This window comes from Symsagittifera roscoffensis, chromosome 4 (genome assembly GCF_963678635.1).
Source record: "Symsagittifera roscoffensis chromosome 4, txSymRosc1.1, whole genome shotgun sequence".
Taxonomy (NCBI): Eukaryota; Metazoa; Xenacoelomorpha; order Acoela; family Convolutidae; genus Symsagittifera; species Symsagittifera roscoffensis.
In genome coordinates, this window is record NC_087065.1 from 8156380 (window position 1) to 8181634 (window position 25255).

At 44.8% G+C, this 25255-nt stretch overlaps 3 protein-coding genes across 3 annotated transcripts in view; 1 reads left to right on the forward strand and 2 right to left on the reverse strand.

Annotated features, from left to right (window-relative positions):
- The window catches only part of LOC134844719 (stress-70 protein, mitochondrial-like), a 531301-nt gene that overhangs the window by 445776 nt on the left and 60270 nt on the right, over positions 1-25255 (forward strand).
- Positions 1-25255, reverse strand: part of LOC134843663 (zinc finger FYVE domain-containing protein 9-like) — a 412805-nt gene that overhangs the window by 330528 nt on the left and 57022 nt on the right. The gene's annotated exons all lie outside the window — the stretch shown is intronic.
- On the reverse strand, positions 4017-8663 carry LOC134844105 (probable WRKY transcription factor protein 1). The gene is made up of 3 exons (XM_063860590.1): positions 7011-8663; positions 6156-6633; positions 4017-5627 (listed from the first exon to the last, which is right to left on the reverse strand). Exons 1-3 carry the CDS (start codon positions 8428-8430, stop codon positions 5312-5314), a joined length of 2214 nt encoding a protein of 737 aa, XP_063716660.1. The 5' UTR covers positions 8431-8663; the 3' UTR covers positions 4017-5311.

Genomic DNA, 25255 nt, shown 5'->3' on the forward strand with positions numbered 1-25255 from the left:
ATTGCCCCGAGCATGTTTTTATTTTAGCAAAATGAAAAAAAGATAAAGGGTAGTTTTCACTTTCCACGCCTTTCATACCAAAAAACGTGGGCTTGTAAATATTTTTACGTAGGCTTCTCTTTTCAATTTTCCAACTCCATTAGCCAAAGATGGTAACATTTAAGCATGATTTTATTTTACTCAATAAAAAACTAAGCACAAGACAACAAATGAATCTTCATTCTTGTTAAAAAGAATTGTGTCTTTTTGTGTGAAGCTCTTTTCAATTGAACGCTTATTTAGTATTAACTCATTCTACTGTACATTTTGTGACTCCATATCAACACTGATATTTTTCTTCATGTAACGAGTAAAAAAAGCAGCATCAGTTAAGAATCGTATTTGCTCCAAAGCGACAGTAGTAGAAAATAAGAAATGAATTATTAATCCATCCATCTTTCCTTACTTAGCCTTTCCAATCTATTTCCTTCCCTCTTTTCACGTGCCTCGCAGCTTCCTGCGTCACAGGAACCAAGTGCCCCCAAAAATGTCCGTTTTAGACCTAAATTGGTCTCAGATTTCAAAACCATTTTGGCCGCTAATTTACCACAAATTACAACGCGCCAGGAAATATTAAAGCATTACTGAAGAACATCAAGTAAAATGATCAAAGGCAAGGATGGCATGTGAACAAAAGAGAGTTGATTACCATTTCGAGATCACTATCATGGAGGGAGGGCATTTTCTAGTCTTGAAGACTCGTTTGCGTCACTAGTTCATCCTGAGACGATAGTCAATTGGCGTCCAATTAACATTCGTCGACGCATGTTTAAAAATAGAAGTGGATGGAGTATTACTCCTGAACTGAAATCTTAGCTACAAGAGTTCATTTCCTTGACATTGATTGCTTTTCATTTTTGACCAGCCCACAAAAACCTGGTGAATAGATGGCGATGCAATTACAGAAATTGCACCAAAGTGACAGTGATATTTTTCAGCATCAACCTATTCGACAGCAAAGCATCAGGTCAATTATACAACCCCCCTCCCCCTACCACTTAAAAACGAAAAAAAAGAGCAAACGCTAACGGTCAAGCAGGGGGCGGATCTAAGATTTTATCGAGAGAAGGCGGTATCTCAAAAAATTCTAAATTCTAAGTTTTTTCAGGTCCATCAAAATGATTTACCGAGCACTCTTAAAATATTTATAATGACCAAACTTGGACACAATTTTTGGCGCCACAGAAATATTTCTGAAAAATGGGCTCAAATTGCCGTATTTGCTCAGTTTTAGGAGGGTGTTTTTACTAACAAATCGCGGTTTTTTAGAGCCACCCGCTCCCCTCAAAATCTTACGATTGATATACCAAAAACGAGTGTCGGAAAATAGGGCAATTCAGGGGGTCAAATACGGTGTCAGGACAAAAGATACCATACCAAAAGCTCCCATGACAAAAGATACCATACCAAAAGATCCCTTGTATAAAAATCGCCCATACCATAAAATCCCATGCCAATTAAAAAGATCCCATGAATTATGAACAAAAATCATGATCAAAGTGTAAGCAGAAATAAATCTAGAGTAATGATACCTCAATTAGGTTCGCGCTATTGAAAAACAATGCAAATTTAAGATAACTAAATTTAAACTGGACTCATTTTTGGGATTAACATAGTGCCAACATGTGTTTAATTTAGTGTTAATATGGCATTGAATTAGAACAACTTAATTGAAAATGTATACACTCTGCATTCATTATCTCCCTCTTTAACTCATTGATAAGTCAAAAATGAATTCTTTTACTTGGGGAACCTCACAAAAAGGCCAAACTTTGATTATTCTTGATGGCCATGAATTTCAAAAGAAACGCGATACGAAGACAACGACACACTGGCGCTGCAGCAAATGGAGATCGTATAAATGCCCGAAAACTTTAATCACTTCTGGGAGCGATATAATCTCACAGAGCAACGAGCATAGTCATGAGCTCAACGCAGGACGCTCAGAAGCTCGGCAACTAGTTCAACAAATGAAGGAGACAGTTAGGAATCAATTAAATCCAGTAAACAGTCAGATAATCGCAGCTAGTTTGCAATTGGTGCAGGACGAAAAAGCAACCCAACTGTCTTTGCCCTCCCGGTCGGCGCTAACGCGAACTTTAAACAGAAGTAAACAAACGACATCCCTGCCCACTATTGCCACAGATGACCGTCATTTCGAAATACCCGATCGTTTTAAGCAATTTTGTCTTTTTGATAGCGGAAAACAAGATACGGAGCGCATATTAATTTTTGGCGACCTTGAGAACCTCAATGCACTTAAATTGTACAACAAAACCTGGCTTGTAGACGGTACTTTCAAAATTTGCCCCAGTCAGTTTTACCAGCTGTACACTGTACACATCCAGATTGGCGGGTTTTATCCACCTTGCGTTTACGCTCTGCTTAGCAATAAGCGCTTATCAACCTATAACAAATTCCTAACCGCACTCAAATCGCTTATCGGTGACGTAACCCCGGAAAGAATTTTGATCGACTTTGAAATTGCGGCTCTGAGTGCTTTTACCTCTCATTACGAAACTGACATTAAGGGATGCTATTTTCACCTCTGTCAGAGTTTTATGCGAAAAATATCCGAATTGGGCCTGAAAAAGACGTACGAATCAAACAGCGAGCTAGTTTTGGCGCTGAATATGATTCCTGCGCTTAGTTTTGTTCCGGAGTCAAAAGTGGAAATCGGGTTCGACCTAGTCATTGAGGAAATATGCAGTGTGGCAACCAGTGTGGCAACCAAACTGGATATTTCACAAAACGATCTCGAAAAATTAGACGAGCTCACTGCTTATTTCCAAAAAACTTACATTAGAGGGGATTTGATTGGCCGAAAAACACTTTTTCCTATTTCTCTTTGGAACCATTATCAAAATGCTGTGTGTGGTCTAGCCCGAACCACAAATGCAGTTGAAGGGTGGCATCTAGGTGTAACCGCTTTGTTTCAAGGCAGCCATCCTTCAATACATACGTTTCTCGAAAAAATTCAACTGGATTCCTACAATCAAAAGTTCAACATTTTGAAGGCATCCAGCGGCACTATCAACTTATCCCGGAAGAAGTACCGTGATCTGAATGAAAAAGTTCAACAGATAACAAGTTCATACACAGACTCTAACTTATTGTCTTATATCCGTTCACTTGCCCATTTAACCTATTAAATTTTGTTATAGTTTTTGCCTAATTTTTCCTAAATTTAAAATTGTTTGATCAACTTTTTTATAGACGTCTCCTTGCACCCTCCCGGAGAACGCCGAAACGCAATACTACGACTCGCATTCAAAAATGCTGTCTCTAGCAATTTGATCCCAGAGCAATTGCTCTTATTGACGGGAGGCTAGGTTGGGGGTAGGGGCCTGACGGCCCTTTGAGTATTGCGCCTAGCGAAAAAAAGTTGATCAAAATTGAGAATTGATATTTTTTATCAAATAGAACGGCAAGTGATTCGCAATGAAAATGATTTGAAAGCTTTAGAATTTTGCAAAAACTCAATTTCAATTTTGTACCGACTTGAATTGTCTGGAAAATCAGGCCATTTTTAGCAAAGTTGGTTTTGATTAATTGGAAATCCTTTTCAAGTTCAATTATAGTCTAAGCTGTTTTGAAGTTTGAGTTTCATTTTAAAGGCCAAGTGATTAGCAAGGTCATTCATGTTCGAAATTTGTGCAGCAAAATTTTTGCCGTTGCTTTGATTTTAACCGACGCTTTGTTTTTGCTTTGATCGATTAACCGCTTTATTTTCAATTCTCAGGTTCTTTGTTATTTTATTATGGTATCTTATGTCGTGGGCGATTTTAGAACGAGGTATCTTTTGGAATGGTATCTTATTGACTGGGATCTTCTCGTTTGGGATCTTAAGGTAAGGGATCTTTTGTCATGTAACCGTCAAATACACCTCCTAAAAGCGCCCCTGCTTCCACGTGTACTGCTCTTTTTCGCCAGCCGGTGTAAAGTCAATCGACAAGCGTTTGTACAAAAGAGTAAGCTAGAATAAAAATGTAAATTCAGAAAAATTACCCACAATCAACAATTGGTGATCAAATTAATCGGGCGAAATTAAACGACGGGCGACAAACAATTTCAAACATTCGTCGCCTACTAAATTTCAAACAACGTGAAACCGTTTTCAAACTTGAACTTCAGTTACATTTTAATTTTAGTAACACGTAGTTTTGAGAGATCAAAGCAAATATGAATTGAAGAGGTAGATCAAAGCAAAATAGATCATTTGTAAAATATAAATTCTGACAAAGAGTTCTTTTGGACAAAGACAATATAACAGACTCCAATTTACAACATCTTCAAAATGAAAAACCGAATCAAACTAAGTTTGCAACTTCGAAAGAAAAGGAGAGCGAGCTATGACGATTAGCAATTCCTGATGCCCGTCAATACGAAATCACAAAACGAGTTCGATTAGCAACAGAAGGAAATTTGGTCAAAGTATTCGATTTTAAACGGCTTCAAAAATGATCACAAGAAATAATTGAATCAAGATTATATCAAAGAAATGAAATTGAAGAAATACAAATTTATAAGATTGGACCCTTAACACGATTCTGACTATCAATAACTAAAAGGTCACTGTTAGGGGTCCTGTATCAAGTCACGACGACACAACATAAATCGAGATAAAACTTTTTAGCCAGTCACAAAGCAAATCGAGAATCTGGAAAAGAAATTTGGCAAATTGATCAAATTCAACAGAAATGAAAAATATAAATTTGCGTAGGCCATACTTTAGCATATGCCCAGTTGAGATAATTTGTCATGTTCTTTGCGGTGAACAAAACAGCTCAAACAAAATGAAGTATAGAAAATTTGACATTTACAGTGAGCAGAAAAGCCCCGAAACCGAAAAGATAAAAATTTGAAGAACACTGATAAGTCTTTCGCGGAATGTGTGAGATGAGAAAAAGAGTGGTTGCATGACTCATCGGATGAGCCAAGCTGAAGAAAAGTTTGATAGAATATTTGTAAACTTCTGCTCCGAAGAAAATAAAGACATCAAAGCGCATGAAATATTATAATAAACATTTGCTGACATAATTTGTAACTCTTTCTTAAAGTCCATTTTGTGGTCTAACGAAATCTACAGTACATAGTAGCTACTGAGGCTAAAGTCTCCTCTCTTTTAGGTCTGCAAAACTGCCGCTGAGTTAATTACTGCACGGCACACTTCAAAATCACCCGCAGGCAATCCTACAACCGTCATTTATACTTCCAAGCATCATAGAAAACACCTTAGACTAATATCATTTAAGGTTTAGACGTTGAGCAGCTAATATTGAAGCTGGCCTGAAGAAGATGACACGTTGGGTCCGTTTCTTCCCATCGACATCATATGCAAGCTGTTTGCATTTGCACCAGATTGTGACGCAGGTCCTCCCAAGTGGTCCCCGTTGGATCCAGTGCCTCCGTTCCCATTCATCTGGAGACCTCCAGCTGCATTCTGAGAGGCCAGAGCTGCTGCGTATGCGGCCACAGCGGCGCTGTTTGGAACTGCGGCAGCGGCCGCCGCACCCTGTTGCTGCAAGGCGGCCCAATAGTGTTGTCCATTCATGCCCCCGTTTCCATTTCCACCGGACGCCGAAAAACTGAAATGTAAAAAACCAATATATAAAAAACCAATATATAAATTTCATTAAAATAGACGTAGATGAAATTACTGAGTACTGCGTTTAGCCTTTCGATCCGAAACAAAAATGGCAACCTGCAGTTGTAAAAGCGTTAATAACTCAAATCCGACTGATTGTTTATGCGAATGAAGCAATTATTTTCATTGCGCAATTTAACTATGTTCATAGAACAAACTGAATTACCGTAAATTACTCATCATTTAAAGGTCGTCATAATTGGCTTTTGGTTGATATAATGAGCTCTATTTAAGAAAAACTTCTTTCGCTGGGAATTGTCAAAAGCAAATCAACATTTAAAACAAAGTTCTGTTAGTTTTGATTTTATTTTTGGAGAGCACGATTCGATCTTCGCTTTGAAATGCATGTTTCCAAACAACCATCATGAAATTATGTTTTTCGACACATGTGTTTACGAAATTTGTTCATTTGCAACAAATATAAAAGTAGCAGTAACAGCTAATAGAACGAGATATGATTTCGACTAACTGGTTATGTCCATTGAATCCATTGCCGTTTGAGTTTCCATTCAGACTGAAACCGTTGGACACCTTCAAATGTTGCTGCAACTCCTCTCCGTTCGGGGGAGTGTTTCCCGGGAACCCATTTGATCCGCCATTTTGGGCACCATCCAGAGGCGAAGATGCCCCATTCATCATTCCCTGGCCCTGTCCGGGGTAGAACATGTTGGATGCATTGCCACCGTTCCTACCATTGCCTCCTGATTGGTTCTGAGTTTGTCCATGGCGTTGATTGCTTCCCGGAAATGACATTTGGTTCATCGAATGGGACAAGTTTGAGATTAGTTGCTGGGCATTGGTAGACTGTTGTTGATAGAGCGCATTCAAGTCTACCCCGTTCATGCTATTACCAAGGGAGTTCGACTGACTGTTGGGTCCATGAGAGAGATTCTGATTTAAAGATGCCACTCCATTATTAGACTGGGAAGCACTATGCATATTGGAAGCTGAAACAAATGAAACCTTCGATTAGATATTTGGAGATGATATCTATATGCTTCTTATTATTTGAGAAAACTTTATTAGACGTCTCAAAAATTTCCCACTTTTACCATTCCCTACCTCATGCTAATTTCTGGGATCTTTTCTTTTGTCCACATTGAGCAATTGTCTAAAAATTGGCATATGGCTAAAACTCGGTCACAAACACGTTTAGTCCTTATATACAACTTCGAAAAATCTCGAGAAGGTTACACAATAAGATCGATGTTTAAGTACGAAAAATTGCATAAAATTGCATGCGTTGGAAAACCGGTAGAAGAGCTGCATGACTACGCAAAAAGTCATGAGCAATTGTAATTGAAAGATCCGAGGATTCCTTTACCTTCGGAAAATTGGTTGTGATTAGCGGCAGAATTCACCAGAAATGAGCCAGAGTGGCTGGGACTATGTCCGATTGCACTATTGGCCACGTTTGCATTATTCGCGTTGGCAGATGACGAGTTCAATTGCACCTGCTGGGCCGCCGCCTGATTCTGGAAGTAGGGTGCACCTCCCAGGGTTGCAGCGGCAGCCAGCGGGTTGGCAGACAGCAGCGAGTTAGCACCACCAGCGGCCGAGTTGTTAGGGACGGCTCCGAAAGCAGAGTTAGCAAGTAACAGGTTGTAGTAGTTGAGCGCTCCCGTGGATGCAAGAGGACTCAAACCGAATGCGGGTCCCGATGCTGCTGCAGACCACGGGACTCCTGCGGGCGAAGATCCGTTGACAGAAGGATGCGAGTTGGAGGTAGCTCCCTGGTACCCTTTAGGGAAGTTGGCATAGTATGATGTATAGGCACTTTGATGATTGGAATAGTTATAGCTATGATGATTATGTTGATGATACGCATCATAATGGTCGTAAGCCCCGCCAGCTCCGTAGATTGGTTTGCGTCTCTTTCCCGCATCTGCGAATTTGCACAGCAGTTTGCACTCCGGATAGCCTTCCAAGGGCTTATTATGCACTTGAGCGATTACCTTTTCACACATTTCCTGCGTTTCCATTCTCACAAATCCAACACGTTTCGTATTTCCACTCTGGTCCCTCAAAATCCTGGTGGAGACTACAGTTCCTAGATTCTGGAACACCTCTTCTAGCTTTTTCTCGTCAAATCCCTTTGGCAAGTTTGAAATGTAAATATTAGTCAAATCCTGTTCCTGTTGACGAGCCATCTGCGCAGGAATTCCTTCTTGTTGCAACTCAATAACCGCCTTTTTAGCTTCTTCTTCAGTCGAGAAATCCACGAACCCATAACCTTTGCACACTAAGCTCTGCTTATGCATAATTGCTTTAGTCGAAACTATTTGTCCAAATCTTTTGCACAAATCAAACAGCTTTCGGTCGTTGAAATCTGGACTAAGACCTCTAATATACAAGTTAGTTTTACTCAACTTCTCTCCAGATAAATCGTCCCCGTGATAAATCGTCCCCGTGAGTGGTATTTCATCGTGATCGTCGTACTCGTCGGGACTCATGAATGAGTCACTATTCATGCTCTCTCCGACAGCAGAATCATCACCTTGCTTCGGTACTGGACTCGATTCTAACACTTCGTCCTTTTTCACCTCTTTTTGTCCGTTAAGGTCAGCCTCCTCAATGAGATCTGTCGATTTTCCTGGTTTCACTACTTCATTTTCTTTTGTGGCAACTGTTTCGCAGCAATCTTTCTTAGAATCATCGGATTCAACCTTCACCTCCTGTTTTTCCACAACTTCCCCATTGTTTACTAAATCCGTAACGCCTGACTCGGTATTTTCTACAACCATGCTGGATCAAAATTGCTGAGTAAATAAATCAATCAGTTGTTAAGATTCGAAGATTCTGGATAATATTGATAGATTTGGATATTTTGCAGGGTTAATGATTAATTGAGCTCACGAGCAGACGAGACAGCTAAATATGAGGTGAATAAATAGAAGAGCGATATTAAACTTGCAGTAGCGTAATATATGAGTACCAGAATAATACTGAAAAATAAGACATTTTTAAGCCAAGCTTACTTAAAATTTTAAGTAGAGCTAACTTAATGGAACTGAGCTACAATCGCACTAGCGCATGACTCGCACTTACGGTGCTTCAAATAGATTGTTGAATATTAAAGGAACTTCCTAAAATAATCACAAAAATCGTCGACAACAGTAAATATAAATTGGGTTTTCAGGGTCATCAGGGTTTTCTATTTCATTATTTAAACAATTTATTTAGTAATTTTTTAGGTTATTTTTCACTCAAATAGTCACATCTCCAAAACTACTGATTTTATAAGATTTGCGAAACTTTAAACTAAAAAAAAGACCCCACAAACCGACAGCATACTTATGCTCCTTTTATGCTTTTTAAAATGAAGTTTTCGGCATCAATCAGCTATTAATTGATAAAAACTCGAAAATTTGAAAAAATACCTAAAAATTGTAGCTCAGAAACAAAAATTCAGAAGTTCAATAATTTTTTGGGGGAAAAGGTTTTGAATTAACCATCGGTATAAATTAGTTCAATAATAGGTCAAACTTGCGACCTCTAGGAGTTCCCTGACAGCACCACAAAACATGGTTGAAAACTCCAAAGTTTTTTTTCTAATACGACAAATCTCGGCCTTAATAGTTTTTGATCAGTCATACTTGTATGACCTATTTTCAAATACTGAGTGTACCTTGAAAGCACACCACCATAGGTTTGATAGAAGTGTTGACAAAATACTAGTATCGAAAAAGCATACTAATATCGATACCAATATCGAGTACTAGTTTAAAATTTATCTTGTTCAAAAACTCAAGTCAATCAGAAAAATTGAATTCAACAATTTATTCGTCAAAATGAAAAGAATTATTGCCAGGATTGCCTCTGAAAAAAACGGTTGATGTACACAGAAGCGAGTTTGTTGACACGTACATTAGACAAGCAATTTCGTAACAATAATCTTTGATTTTAAGAATTTTCATCTTAAACTGGGGGCTTTCAGCAGTTTCAAACAGCAATCCTATCTTGAAATGGGGGCAACGGTTAAGTAGATCCAAAATTTTGGCTATCCGGCAACGAAATAATTTTTCGGCTATCCTCTAACGAATTTACTTATCTGCTATGCTGCTCCGTGACACGCCTTCAAGTAATTTTGTGGTACAAATAGTAAGAAAACCAAGTCAAACGTTGTCGTGTTTTAGTCGGAAACTTTGACGTTAACAAGTACATCAAAGAGACGAGCAAATACGTTAATTAGCATATTTGACTCGACCGAAGAACGATTGTCGAAACAGCTATGCTAGTATCATGATTTGAACAAATTAGTATAAACTATTATCGATACTAGTAGAAATGTAACAGTCGCCTACTTTAGTCACATATGAGGCTTAAGAAAAATAGGCCCTATAACCATTGGCTCAAGAGTCAGGGACACTATCTCTTGTGTTTTTCCGCCTCAAGAACGGTCGGAGCCAATTCGGTTCGCTTGCGACATGAGACTGGAACCCATTACAGCTTAAAGGCCACTACCAAAATACCCCCCCCCCCCCACTCTAGAAATAAAAACGTCCCCATACTTAGGTCTCGGGATACCCAAAATACATGAACGCCGTTAAAAACCGGGTCGGAACAATCCGCTTAGTTACTTTTTATTGGACAGTGGAACTTTGATCCATTTCAGATGGATCAACCTAAAACTCGCCTTATCTCAACATAACTATCATAAAATGCACTCGAGAAATTTAAATTGGAACTTACATATCGACGCACTTGAATATGAGGAGTAAGTTATAACTGAGCAGCTTGAGAATTAAGTAACATAACTAAATAAGTTTTAAGGCCAATTAGTTTCAATAACAGAAGTAAGTTTTTGTCTCTAGAATCAAAGTCTCTGAATGAACCCTTTGGACACTCGAGTTGTCCACTCTTCCATTCAGAGTCCACTCCTTTCCATTCGAATAATTGTTCTGTCTCAAGTCCGTATTCGATTCTCCTGTTTTCAGGACAAGACAGCTCTACTCTCTTGATATTTCGTATCGAGAAATTGCGAATAGCAATTTCCTGCCTTTTTCTTGAGTAGTTTCCCGCAATTGTTAATTCGGGTGTTCTGATTTCTGACTTTTTCATTTTCAGTTGGTTCGAGAAAATTGAGCATGACATGCTCAATTCGAATTTTGCAAAATTAAAATTTCACTCCAAAATTGCGTATTTCTCAAGGTCAAACCCCTAGACATGACCGACTGGCACATACTCCCCGGACTCGAGATCGATGTCCTCATCGTGTGTCGTCATCTGCCAATAAGTCCCAGAGAACCGAGTGTTGCTCAAGATACAGTGCCAGTGGTCATTTACAGAAGTTTGCATCGGACTTAAGTTTATCTACCTTGCAAAATTCACGACCATATAAAATTTTCACACTACCGCTAAACAGCAATCAAAATCTGCATACACCTGCACCCATGAATCCCCGCTTTTTAAGCTGGTAATTTTTAAAATTTCTTTTGTCCTATTTCAGTCAGAGAATTGTCATGCATCAATTTGATTTATATACTAGATCTATCATATTAATAACAATATCTTATTCGTCTAAAATTTCTTTTCCGTGAACCCAGATTTTATCCAAGTTCACGCTCAAGCCCCCTCCCTCTCAAGACTCAAGACTCTAGAATTTCCTTTCGAGCCACTGGCTCACCTCATGTTCTTCGCCTTCGAGGTACCTGATACCGGTGTTCTTGGCACTGTAATTTGTTCCAATAGTGCCTCTTCGTCATCGGAGCTAATCACAATTTCCTCCCAGGCCTTCAGCTGTTCATAGGCTCGCATCCACTCTCTCTGCTCTTGCAACCTTTTCAATTGACTTGGTAGGCCTTTCACCTTCGACTCCCGGTTCAAGCAGAAGGAGTTATGAAGACTCAAGCTCACATTCCTCGCCAGGTCCTCCTCCAGTATCGTTTCCCTCGCTCTAGAATTGTCTCTGGATATTCTGCCTACTCTTTTCCACCCCGCCGTGATTGCGTTTCGATGGGTTAGCAGAGGTCTCTTAAAGGCATCTGGCCCTATTTCAGCTTGGAATTGTCGATATTCCTTCTGATGTTTCCTCATGTGGTTCTTTGTCACTGCATACAACCAGGATGTTAACGTCGCACGAAACCAAGGAAAGAATCTCAGGCGGCTCCATATGTGTCTGACTTGCACTGGTATGGCGAATACCTTGCATGCAGTCTCGAACAACTCCAGTCTCCTGCTGTAATCTATCGCATAAATCGATTCAGCTGTTGGCGCTCTCGATTCTCTGTACTTCGCTATATTCTCCTCAATCCATCTCAGAGCCAGCATCGTGCTTACCACTAAGATGGTCACCTTTTGTCGATACTCCGGTAGTCCTAGCGACTTAATTTCTTCTACGTCCCAGATCAGACAGAGATTGGCGCGGTCCGGGTACCACACTGTCTGCGCCAGACAGTGGCATGGACAATCCCCATGCGTGAGGTCGATGCTTCTAAGGTTGCGTTCTCCCGAAGCTTCTAGGAGAGGCTCAAGTTCCATCATTTTCTCATGCACCACGTCGACTTCTTCCGAGCTTGAAGCACCTACTGCGGGTTTCCCCACCACGTTCTGCTTCCCATGATCACTTGCATTTTCGCTCTCCAAGCCTAGAAGTTCTTCACCCCAGATTTCACTCAAGTCATCTCTTTGCTCCTTTGGTACTGCTCCTCGGATCTTCCTCAATAGCTTGTGTGAGTGGTGTGACATCCGAGCTAGTCTCACGCACTTGGGCACTGAGAAGGCTTTGTCTATCATCACCCTCTGGCTGGACACCTCCACCATCGCCATGTGTAGTGGATAGTGGCTCCCACATAGGTTAGCCAACACTGATCCCACTAAGGATTTTGCATTTAGAGGCAATCCATAGGCTTCGCTCATGGGAAATCCCATCTCTGCCTCGAGTCCGATCTTCCAACTCTTGATGTGCTTCTGGTTCACTTGTAGCACTCCGGGCCATGATTCCACGCTTAACGCGGTCACCATGTGATGTTCTGACTCTAGCCTCTCCAGTGACTGGAGACTGCACATTCTTGAGAAGAATCCCAAGGCTGTCGCTAGGTTCACGGTGGTCCTCGCGTAACATTCAGCCACTATCTGTACCTCACTCTTCTCCCTTTCAGTGATATCTTCAAACCAGGTAGTGAGGTCCTCTTTCTGGAAAGATTGTATCCTGACGCATAATCGTCCATCACAAATATGTTCGCCGTTACTGCATGTCGAATCAAGAAAACTGCCCGGCTCCATCCTCCTCACCGGCTCTGTTCCACTCGTCACCTCACTTGATTCTTTCACCTGAGGCAAGATCAGTTTGTGTACTATGCTCAAGATCGCCAAGTCCTCATCCTCTGTCGGTGCCAATCTCACCCGCTCAGTGACCTCCTCAATCATACTTGCATGGGGATGTGGACACCAGGAAGGTCTGAGTAATTTCCATACCACTCCCAGGTTCGTGATCAACACGCCACTCCCATCACCCATTTTTAGCTCCACTCTTTTACTTGAGCGTGGTACACTTATCACTCCCGGCATCCCCTCAAGAACCAGACCCAGGCTAGGTCTCTCTCTCTCCACAACGTCTATCTCCACTATCTTCTCTGTCCAGAACTTCAACAGCTCCGCCACTTCATAATTTCTGTTGGCTCCTCCAGCTTCCAGGTCCAAGAAGGGGTTGTACGCCATTCCCATTACTCCAGAAACATATTGGTACTCTCCCTTTCTGTTGAGTTTCAAGTACTCCCCTGACGAAGCCAGGTTGCGGTGAACGTCGTGCTCCTCTTCGAACTTCTTGTTGTAGAACCTCCGTATCTCATCCAACTTCCTATGGTTCTCCAGAGATTGCCTAGAACCATCCTCCCTCTCTATCCCAGTGCTCTGATACACATTCAAGATGACTGTGGAGACTCTCCTTTCCAACGTCTTGCTTGCGACTGCTTTCTGATGACATGCTAGGATGGTACTGTCAGTCATCATCGACATCGTCCACCTCAAGAAACAGGTTGCATCCTTCCTCCTTGCCAGACTCAAGCCTGAGTTGTCCTTGGCAACGTGCTGCATCAACATTCGGTATATCTCTAGATTTTTTCCTCCCAGCTTCAACTTGTCGTATGAAGTCAGCGTTTCCAGCTCTATCCCCAACAGGCTCCACGCGAACATCAGTTGTCTTGCAGTCCTGATAAAGGGATTCGCCATCAGTGGTGGTGCCGATGAGGATGTCCTCATCGCCTCTTCAAAATGATCCTTCAATAAGTTCTGCCAGGATCTCTTCAGCTGGTTTGCCAACTCTATCTTGTTGACCTCAGCCTTCTGCTGGGTGGCCCAGCTGTATCGTTTGCGAGCCACTCCACTGTTCAACTTCTTCAAACAGCCTTCCATCTCCTTCAATGTCTCGAGAGCTATCCACCATGGTCGGGAGGTGTTTCTGGTTTTACTTTTCTCAAGTGGATCACTGGTCACTTGCTTCCCGACAGCGTGATGTTCACTTGAGACCCACTCTTTGCCAACATCTACTTCCCAGGTCTGCCCGCTCGTCGAACCTCGCTTCATTTTTATTCTTTGAGGTTTGAAATCCTCCTCCGTCACTGAACTAGTGGGATTCTCCATTTCTTTTTCTATGTCGAGCAGTTTCCTCGGTTCGTAGCTACTCTTGTAGGCTGCCGTTTTCCATCGCGCCAGAACCATGGGAGCCGTCTCTCTCAAGTCTTTTTCCGAGACCGCGTCAGCTGAAGGACTGCCCATTCCCTCCACATCTCTCTTCCTCTTGCGAGACCTCACGTCTTTGCTTGGGGGCGTCATTGGTATCATCACTGATTCAACTTCCTTTTCTCCAGCCAACTCTTGCCTCCCCCCTGCTCGAGCCTTAAGGATATTAGTACTTTTAATCATATTACTAGTTCCTACCTTATCCCCCCTTGTACACTTAATTATTTTATTGTCAGTTTTCTGTTTCGGAGTAGAGCTGTCTTTACATTTGTCTTCTCTGGTCTTTCTTGACTTTCTCAACTCGACCATTTTGTTCAGTAGTTCCACTCTAGCTTTCTCTTCTAAACCCGTCCCCACCAGGACAGGCTCACCAAACTTCACCACCGTGTCCCACAGTTCTTCTTTGAAATTATCCAACGTGGTGTCTTCATCCACTTCTCGATTGAATTCGCTCAAGAACTTTTGCCAAGCATCTCCATCCAGAGTGCCCAGGAAGGCGTCTCTGTTTTCCTCGAAGGTATTCTTCTCCCTCCTCTCCGTACTCAAGAAGATCATTCCCATGTTGGGATTCTCGCTTGTCAACGACATTTCCGGGTACTTGCGAGGGGACGAGGTCAAAGGTGGCGTGGGAGTATCTGCCCAGTTTTCTTCACTCAGGTCTTTCAACAATTCCTGCGCTGTGATTTCCACTTCCGTTGGCTTTTGCTCCGGTGTGTTTCCCACTTCCATATCCTCTCCTGCCTCACTGAGGGTTTCATCCATGCTTTCGTCTCCTGACTCTGCTTCCCTTCTCTCAAAGATCCTCTTGAATCGATCTGCCACGGTGCCACTCTTTTTATCCCCAGGGATGTCTACTGGAAGGGGTGATGGTGTCGCTGAACTCGTCGCCTCACTTTTTGTCAGTGCCACGTACAATGGACCTGCTGCATCTAACTTCTTTCCTTCTCTATTACGCTCCATCAGCTCAAGTCCGTAAGGTGCCCGGTACTTCCTTGTGGCAAATAGCATCGCGTCTGCTTTCAGTGCTACATGCCCTTCTTCCACTATCATCCTGCCGTCGTCCCATACCGGCCGCTGGTTCTCTAGGCCTGCCCGCTTAAGTACTCTCAAGGTATCTTGCACGTCGAATTTAGGGGGCATCGACCCTCTGATCTTCTTGGCTTGAGTCGTCCATGAGTTTATCTTCACATCGCTAGTATGGAAATAAATTGCTGCAGTATAGCCGATGAAGAGCGGATCCCAGCCGTCAGTAAACTCCTTCTGCCGTTCTTCAGTCGTGGTTCTCGCGTAGGAGGATGGGACAACCAGGGAACTGTTCATCCCTAGGGTCATTCTCCTCACTATGGGGAACTCGGGAATGCTCGTCGGTAGGGCTTCTCTCTCCAATATCGCTTCCAGCTCCTTTTTCACCAACTCGAAACTTTTTGTCCATGCAGGGATTCTCAAGATTTCTTGTCCATTGGCTGCCAAGGGATTCAAGTTCCAAAACTTGGGGTAAGTTTCGATGGGGCCCTCGCGCTTGCCTCCCATCCGGCATTGCATTTGTCCTCGGAAACTGTACACGATCAACTCTGGATCCTTCACCTTTCCGAAGAGCACCGTGTTGCTCATTTGTGCCCTTAGCACCTGTTGCTGGCACCAGTTCAGTGTCGTTCCATCCAGTACGCTTATGAGGCTCACGTGGGTCACGGAGTATCGATAAGCTGTCACCAAGGGATCTGGAAATGCGAACGTGACAGCCGGTCCATATATACAAGTCACGACCTCCCCCAGCCCCCGGATAATTCCCATGGGATCCGATCTCATGGCTAGGCATAGATCCGTTAATAGGGGCATGCCTCCATTCACTTTCCTCCACTCCTCTCTGGTCTTCGGGCTCTTTTCTTCGCCAGTCAGGTGCCTGTTCTGCATCAGTAGATACTGCACGAGCAGCGTCCTTAGCCCGGCTGCACACTTGTACGAGTAGGTCTCAATACTCGAGTGTGTTCTTCCCATCGCCAGGGGCTCCCCATACCTCATCAATCGGTGAAATGACGCCAGTTCACCGTGGGTCAGGAGTACTAACGTCAAGTATCCATCTATTCTGAGGGTGTCCACACCACGACTGAACATGTATGCGGGGCCCATATTAAACAAGTATCTTGGGTAGACCAGGTACAGCGCCAGCAACAGGCTGATCGGCATATTCAACATCTCCTGTATAAACGCATCAAAGATCGTCTCCTTCGCACTGTACACCTCAGTCAGGAACTCTCTTCCCCAACAAGGACTCAAGAACTCGAGAATCTCATGATCCCTCCTCGTCTTCAGCTCACCCCACGCGTGCTCTCTCCAAAATCCTCCAATCGTGACCTCATTGGCTGCCGTGACGAACCTGCCAACCGTCATCCCCTTTTCCTCAGCTTTTCCCAGTTGCTCCTCGAGAAACTCCCAGATCTGCTTCACCAGAGGCGGCGCATCCTCTCTTGTTTTCCTCGTGGCATTTTCCAACCTTGGGCTTAAGAAGGGCCATCTGCCTCCCTCTTGCGCCAACCGATTCCCCATCGACTCCAGTTGTTTTTCCGATGTGGCCACGTTCTGCCTTTCGTTGTTTGGCCCTCTAGATCTGCTGGTCGAGCTCGTAATGGTCAGCTCCATGTCCCGAAACCACAGACTAGCCGTCAGGTGAATTATCACTGGGTGATCATCCCTAAGGATCGGGCTGAGCTTAAGTTGCCTGGCAAAGTTAGATATTTTCAGTAGGAGGACCTCGTCCAATACGATGAGGATATCAGCCAACTCGTGAAAGCCTCTCAATGCATGGGAGACGTCCGCCCACGCTGCCGCGAGTTCTGACTTGCACAGCCTCAAGTTCGTCGGTTCCAATTCTCGGTTGGGAGCTGCCATCAGGACACGCCACCCATTCCCCTCTGCGATCAAGATCAAGATCGCGTACACGAATTGCAGAGCCAGCGGCATGCTCGAGTACCCGGGGGATGTTGTGAACGCCACTTTTGTCTTGGCGCCGAATCTTGAGGCAACATTCTCCTGTACTTCATTAATCGCCGCGAATAAGGTCTGGATGGCCTCCCAGATCCTCTTTGGCGTAGGTTCACCACCCTTGAGCTGCTCAAGAAATCCCGTTGCGTGCAGATGATCGTTCATCCCCGCAAACAGCAGTAACTCAGGTTCGCAGGGCATTTCTGACTTTATTGCCACTACCAGGGTCAACATCTGGTTCAGTTCCGCACCCGGCAAGGTGTATATCAGGGTTTCTGGCCAAAACAACTTGGGAGACGTACCTTCGAAATCTGATCCTGCCACGATCACCACCCTTGCTGCAGCTGGGTCTGCTCTGTCGTAGACCGCTAAGGTTTTGGCCAGTTGCGCCTGCCCACAGGGTTTCCCATATCGGGGGTCATTGGCCAATTTTGCGCCTTCGTATTCGGCGTCTGGTAACTCCATCTCTCTTGGGTTCATCAGTTTGTCGACCACTCTCAACTGTGCTGGAGTGGCCACTCTAATTCTGGCAATGCTGGTCCGGTGCTTGGGAGGCTCCACCACCAGTCCCGGGCTCCCCAAGGACTTGAGAGGTCTGTAATTAATTGGTCCCATCATCGACCTAATGGGAATTCCACTCAGGTCTGCTGTCTCTGTCAACTTCGCTCTCGAGAAACGCGTTTCATGAGCCTTCAACCAGTCCACGCACTTGTGCCTCCCCAAGTCTTCATGTGAGACCTGCTCAAGACCCAAAGCCCTCGCTAGCTCCTGTCTACACTCTAGGTCTTCCAGATCCAGTTCCTTGACCTTCTCCTCATACTTCTGTCTGCTGGTCTCCAGTGGCTTCTCTGACCTCTTTTTCTCCGCAACCACCACTGAGGACATTACCGACCCCTGGGGAGTTGCTGATGTCACTTCATCAGCTTCCATGGGCGTGGTGCTCGGCAACTTGGCCCGGCTATTCCTCTCACTATCTCTAGAATCGGCCCTCTCGCCCAAGCGACTCGACAAAGATCTCGGGTTGAAGAAGGGTGGGTTTGGGGGTGGCCCGAACGTGACCTGTGCTGTTTCCAGCAAATCCGTCTCTAGCGCGCATATATGCTTTTGAAAGACGTCGTTCAACCATTCCACCCCTCTGGGCCTGTCAAAGTGAATGCCATCCGCAGATGCATTGTCAGGGAAAGAGGTTAATTCCATTTGCTCAGCCACGTCCAGTAGCCTAAGGGGAAGGACACTCCTCTGATGAATCTTCCTGATTGTTTCGTTCAGGCTGCGCACCTTCGTATTCATCTCTACCGCATGTTGATCCGCTCCCATGTTGTAGGGAACAGTACACACCGTGAGAATGGACGGATCCATTTGGATCCGTATCTCCTCGAGAATGCAGCTCATCTTTTCATGCAGCCTTGTCACCTTCCTCGCTTCCCCCCTTGACACATCATTCGTCCCGACCATCAGGGTGACTGTGTACACGCTCACCATCCCTAGCATCTCAAGAGTCGCTAACATCTGCGGCGTTGCGGCTCCGGCGAAGCTCAAGATTCCCGTTTGCCAATGGGATTGGATCCGGGTCAGCACCCGCAGCAAGCTGTCTCCAATAATCAAGTGAACCGAGCCTTCAGGCACTCGAGGATACGTGAAGTACTCCACCCAAGTCGCATCGTGGAAGCAATCTCTTCTCTCTCTCTGCGCCGGATTCCAGTCTATACGATTGTGCTTGCGATATCTCCCATCCGTATTCTTCTTGTAGCTCGAGATCATCACACTCCTGACAGGCTGTTCCCCCCAAGTCGAGGGTAAATCCACTCTTACCGGACTCTCGCGATTCCTCAGCTGTAACCTCTCCTGCAACTCTTTCAGCCGTGACGAGCCGCCACTACTACCTGGGGTCGAACTCGGTGTGTATCCAGGCAGCGCGACGTCCATCAATGGTCGTATTACTTGAGTCTCCATTCCACGCAGGGAGGACGTTGATTCGGGTGGTATCCATACCTCCAGCCCCTCATTCATATGTTCTTGCGCCGCACGATCGAGGTTGAATCGTCCCTTTGACCAAGGAGCTTCGTCCACCTCCATGCGTGACTCTGGCCTTGAGACAGTCACTACCCGCTCTTTGGGCCTAGCCCCTTTTTGCATATCGAGCTCGCGCTGTTGTTGCTGGATCCTCTCAAGTTTTGCTTGGTCTCTCTCGAGAGCCTGCTTCAGCTGCTCACAATTCGCGGCATTCTCCCGCACCCTTTCTGCCTGCAGCCGTTCCGCCTTCATTATGTCCAATTCTCTCCGCGCTTGATCCCTCTCGAGCACCGCTTGATCCCGGTCGAGGTTAGCCTTATTCTTCTCCCGCTGGGTTCTCTCGAGTTCTTTTTTCATGGCACTGACGTCCGGATAAGCCTCCCCCGTCTGCTGTGCCCGTGACATCGACGGTACTTTACTCGTACTCTGGCTCGCGGGCCTGACTGATGGTCTGGCCGGCAGTGGGAATTCCCCCGCGCCATACTCTGTGTTGTTGTTTAGACCAGGGTTCCTCGCCAAATCGAACCCCCTTATCGCTCCATCCACGTTACAGGACAGCCATCTGGTCTGTGCTTGATCGGACACCCCTTCAGTGGTGTAGCCTACCATCAAGACCGCCTCCGTCGCAGACTCTCGACACTCGCCCTCATCCTCCAATTGTAGGATGGCGTTCAGCATCACTGCCATTCTCTCGTTCACTTGAGTGTAATCCAGATCTCTCAGCCGTCTGTACAGTTCGTCAAGTGTGGGCTTTTTCAGAGCCGATGGCATGGACTTCCAGTATCGATCGGCCATTTCTGTGACTTCGATTGACTCTTTGAGTATTAGTACTTGAGTTTTACCTGAGCAACTTGAGTTTTACCTGAGCAACTTGAGTTTTACCTGAGCAACTTGAGTTTTACCTGAGCAACTTGAGTTTTACCTGAGCAACTTGAGTTTTCTTGAGATGTCGTTCTCTTCTTTTGATTAAATACAGATGAGTAGTCAATTTGAGATCAACAAATCAATCTGAAAATAACACCCGATATTTAGACCGACAAGCTATGTTCCTAACCAGAAAGCCCCATTACTTTTATGATTAAAAACCCTCCCCTTTTCGCCCTACTAAAATGATTCAATTTAAATTTTCTAAAAAACATGCAGACACATTTTATGTTTTAGCACCATCATTCATTTAAAATGATAATTGTCATGCCAATCACATCTTAAGATCCCCTTACCTGCGCCGCACCCCAGTACCTAACTCAAGACTCCTCCCTCACACCCGACTCGATACCTCCATGTACCCGACTCAGGCGATGCTCAAGTAGTACTTCTTGTGAAGATGCACCATTATCTCGGTTTCTGCAAAGACCACATGTAGGATAGCATACAATTCCCTCGAGCTCAGTTTGCCCCTGTTTGGGTCGTACACCGGCATCGAGACCTCCACTATTCCTCTTTCAATCATGAAGTCACGTAGTCTTGTCAGTGCCAATATCACGTGTTCGGGATCAATTATGTTTCTGTCGTTGACTCTCGTTACTAGGAAGCAGAGGTATTTGCCCGGGACTTGTGCCACTGACGGTGGAAGCGCTGCTATGCCTCCCAGTCCTGGCCTCTGTCTGAACAGAAACTCTACGTTCTGGTACTCTCTTTTGAAGTCAGCCTCCAATCTTGATTTGAAACTCATGTCCGCCGTGATGCAGATCGCGCTGGTCCTGTTTGACAGGATGAAGTCGCTATCCGTTATCATGATGTTCTCTGAGTATTCATTGGGTATTTCGAATTTCGTTTTGAAATTCCTTCCTATGGTAGGCTCTGGTTCTTCTTCCTCCAGTTCCAATCCGCTTGTTTCCCTCACTTCCTTGAGCTTCTTTATCATCAAATTTTCGGTGTGGGTAAGTCCTACCCCCACTCCCCGGACAAAAATATTTATCGACGTCCCCGTCGATGTCGGGTCTGAATTGTCCTTAGGGATGTCCAGTGGCCTATCTGTTGCTGTCCATCCGAAAAGAGGGTCCTCTGTCTTCATGTAACTTGCTGCTGATACATCGATTTGCTGAATGCTTTGTCCTTCGCGGCTCTCGTCCTTGACATCACGCATCCACTCTAGAATCCTCAAGTTCGAGTTCTCCCTCCTTTCTATTTCACTCTGCTCGAGGTCCGTCTCCAATTCTGGCGTCGAGTAATCATCCTGCGGATAATGTCCACCATCGTCAATCACTTGCCATTCCTCTTCGGCTTCCAGTTCGCCTACGCCTAGTAGTTCCTCGCTTAACTTTTCTGGCTGTATCTTATCGATCAAGAAGTCATCCCCGTACCTATTGTACCTCATGCCTGTGCGTTTACGATTGCCCGTCCTGGTTTCCGGTGGTGTTGGTCGATCCGGTTCCATCCACTTCGGTACCTCGTTTTGCTCTGGGTCGTTCCAGTCTTCTTCTACAAATGAACCTGCATCCGACTCCACTTCTATCTTTTCGTTGTCGTCCAAACTCAAGTTCTCATTACCATCATTTTTCTCTCTGGTGCCTTTCTCATTCACTTCGCACGCTGGTTCCACCACCAGGTAGTCAAGACCCTCCATGTCTTTCGGCAGGCACCAATCCTCCGGGGACGGAACGTGAGGTTTCAGATTTTCGTAATGTGCTGCTCGCCCTGTACTCAAGCGATAGAACCTTCCTTGTTGATGTACTTCCGTAATCATGAACGGTCCTCTCCATTTCTTGAGTAGTTTCTTTGTTCCCTTGGGCGGTATGACGTTTTGAAAGACCCACACGTATTGGCCCACTTCGTATGGCTTTGCTCTCAGTATCTTTTCGTCATATTTCTTGCGTTGCCTCGTTTGCGCTTGTGCCGTGTTTCTCCGACATAGCTCGTTCAGCTCTTGTTGTCTTTTGATCGCTTCCTTCACGTATGCTTGAGGCGACGTCCTCTTCCCCTCGTACTCCGGATAGAAGAATGTCAGAGGCATTGCCCTTTCCCTGCCCGTCAACATCATGAAAGGGCTGATACCCGTTGTAGAGTGCTGGGTACTATTGTAGGCTCCTACTACCTGTGGCAGGTATTTGTCCCAGTCCGTCATGTACCTTGAGCAGTACACCCTGAGCATGTTGACTAGTGTCCTGTTCTGTCTTTCTACCAACCCATTGGTCTGTGGATGATAGGTCGTCGAGTGTGCTTGAGCAATGTGTGACCTCTTCATCAATTCTTTTGTTAAGTCCCCCACAAAAGCCTTGCCGTTGTCTGACTGGAAAGTCATTGGGCAACCATACCGCGATATCCAATGCGTTATCAGGTGATCACATGTTTCCTCTGCTGAGGCTGTCTGGCACGGAACTGCTTCCGCCAACTTGGTGAAGTGATCTATTATAACTAGTATTTGGTTATAACCCGATTCCGTCATGCAGATTTTCTGATGGTCTATCTGCACCACTTCATTGAATTCCGAACTCTCGACAGACTTGAGGGGAAACTTCATCTTCCTTGGGTCTTTTACTTGAAGGCATGCTAGGCAGGCATTCACCCATCTCTCGCAAGCTTTTCTCATTCCCGGCCAGTCAAACCTGTGAAGTATCCTTTGTTGTACTTTATCTATCCCCTGATGGCCCATTTGGTCGTGTGATCTGAAGAGCACTTCCGTTTGGTACAGTTGTGGTAGTATGATGAGGTTGTGTTTGTGTAATATCTTTTCCTCATCTCTTCTCTTGCACGCTACCACCCCTTCCGCTGTGTGGTAAAGTAAGTCTCTCTTTTCTTTGTAGAACTGGCTCAAGATCTTGTAGCTGTCTTCCTCAAGTTCCCCCTTCTCCTTGACTCCAGAATGGATCCATTTGGAGAGGTTACTTGTCATTTTGTCATTCTTCTGGGCCCTTATTAGGTCAGACAGTCTATATCTCGCCTTAACGTGCTCCTTTAACGCCATGATCTGTCCATTCATCTCACCAGGATTGTGGATGTCATCGCTCAGTTTCACACATATTATCCTTTTCATGATCTTCATGTCGTCCTCTGGTACCAGATTCGTTCTGACGTTTGAGTTGCACGATAGTTCCCTAAGAGGCTTTCTTGAAACTGCTATTTTCTCGAGCTCTGTTCCACCTCGTACCTCTTGCATTTCCAGATTGTACGTTCCTGAAGATGGATCTGTCTGTAATTCCCTGTCGTGCTGCCTCACCTTCTCTTCCGCCAGTATCATGCATAGACTGTCTTGATCCTCACTGCTCTCGTCCGAGTCTTCATCCCATTCTTTACGCTCCCCGGACAATTTTCCTTCTCCGGTTTCGTCTTCTTTCATGAATCTGGACCACTCCCCGGACTCTTGATCTAATCCCAGGTGTTCAATTTCTTCTCTGAATGTCACTTTCTTATCCCTGACTTTTGTTTGCTCCAGAATTTTTTCGGGGATTTTCTCAACTAGTGATCGCACAACTTCCTTGCTATCAGTGGTGATTCCTTTTGAGACGTCAGTATTGTTCGCTGTTTTTTCTCTCCGAAGTATGGTTAGTTCCGGTGCCTCCTGACTTTTCCCTTGGATCACGGGTTTGTCATCCGATAGTTTCTCAAGCAACCTCATTAAGTCTTCATCTATTTGGACCGTTCCCTCCTCTACCTGGGTGAGATCGTGACCTTTTGCCTTGAGTGTTTCCCTCACGATTTTGGACTTGAGCATTATTCCTACCGGAATCCCTCTGCTTTTCTTCAAGATGGTCTTTTCAAGAGACTCTTTTGGCAATTCGGGATGATCTTCAATCGGTTTACCTGATTTGTCCAGCCATCTCGTGAGTGGAAGACTGTCGTATGTTTCTTTGTCCATAAAGGAGAAACCATCTTTGATCTCAGGTCTGTCCGCCTCTCTTTGTTCTTGTCTCTCGTAGAACTCCGTCTTCTTGCTCAAGCTGTCGGCATTTTGATGTTTGTCTCGCGTTCTATGTTCAATTATCATGTTGTATCCGTCCAAGCGGACTATCCATCTCCCAATGTAGCTCTGGTCCATTGAGTACGTTTTCAGCCAGCTTAATGCTCGGTTATCTACTCGCAGTTTGAAAGGTTCACTGCCTAGGTACGCTCTGTATTTCTCGACAAAGGTGACCACTGCGAACATCTCTGCTTTCGGTGCTCCGTACTTCATTTCTGTGTCACTTAGGACTTTGCTCCCGTATGCTATTGGTCTCAAGACTGTCTTCCCATTCCATTCTTGTTCTTGATGGAGAACCCCAGAAATCGCGACTACCGACGCATCTGTGTCCAGCACGTACATCCCCTTCTCAGTCGGCATACCCAGTACTGGTGCCTCACATAGCTCTTTCTTTATTCTCTGGAATGACTCTTCTGCTGCGTTGTTCCACGTGAACTTCTTGCCCTTGTGTCTCATTAATTGTTGCATCGGGTATACCTTGTCCGCGTAGCCTTTGATGAACTCCCTGTAATAGTTAGCGAAGCCCAGGAAGCTCATCAACTGGTGCTCTGTCTTCGGTGATTTCCAGGTTAGGACTGCTTCCACGGCGTCTGGGTCAGGTCTGATGCCGTGCTTGTCTACCATCCTGCCCAAATATTTTATTGAGTCCTTGAGTATTTCACACTTTGATGGTTTGCACTTCAGCCCCGATCTTTTCATGCACGCGAACACCTCATCAAGTCTCTCAATGTGGTCTTCTAGTGTTGGCGTTGCTATTACCACGTCGTCCACGTAGCACATTACCAGGTTGCCGTACTTCTTCGTCACGCCTATCAGCGCGTGTGCCATCAGCCGTTGAAACGTGGCTGTGGCATTGCAGAGTCCAAACGGCATCCGTTTCCATTGAAACAGACCTAACTCGCAGGCGAACCCTGTCTTGTCCCTGTCTTGTTTCCTTAATGGTACCTGCCAAAAAGCCGAGCCTAAATCAAGAGTCGTAAAAAATTTTGCATCACCTAACT

Coding starts and splice junctions, on each gene's coding strand:
- LOC134844105 (XM_063860590.1), bottom strand. CDS start 8,430: ATGGTTGTAGAAAATACCGAGTCAGGCGTTACGGATTTAGTAAACAAT. Junction 6,634..7,010: donor TCACAACCAATTTTCCGAAG/GTAAAGGAATCC, acceptor CATTTGTTTCAG/CTTCCAATATGCATAGTGCT. Junction 5,628..6,155: donor GGATTCAATGGACATAACCA/GTTAGTCGAAAT, acceptor TTTACATTTCAG/TTTTTCGGCGTCCGGTGGAA.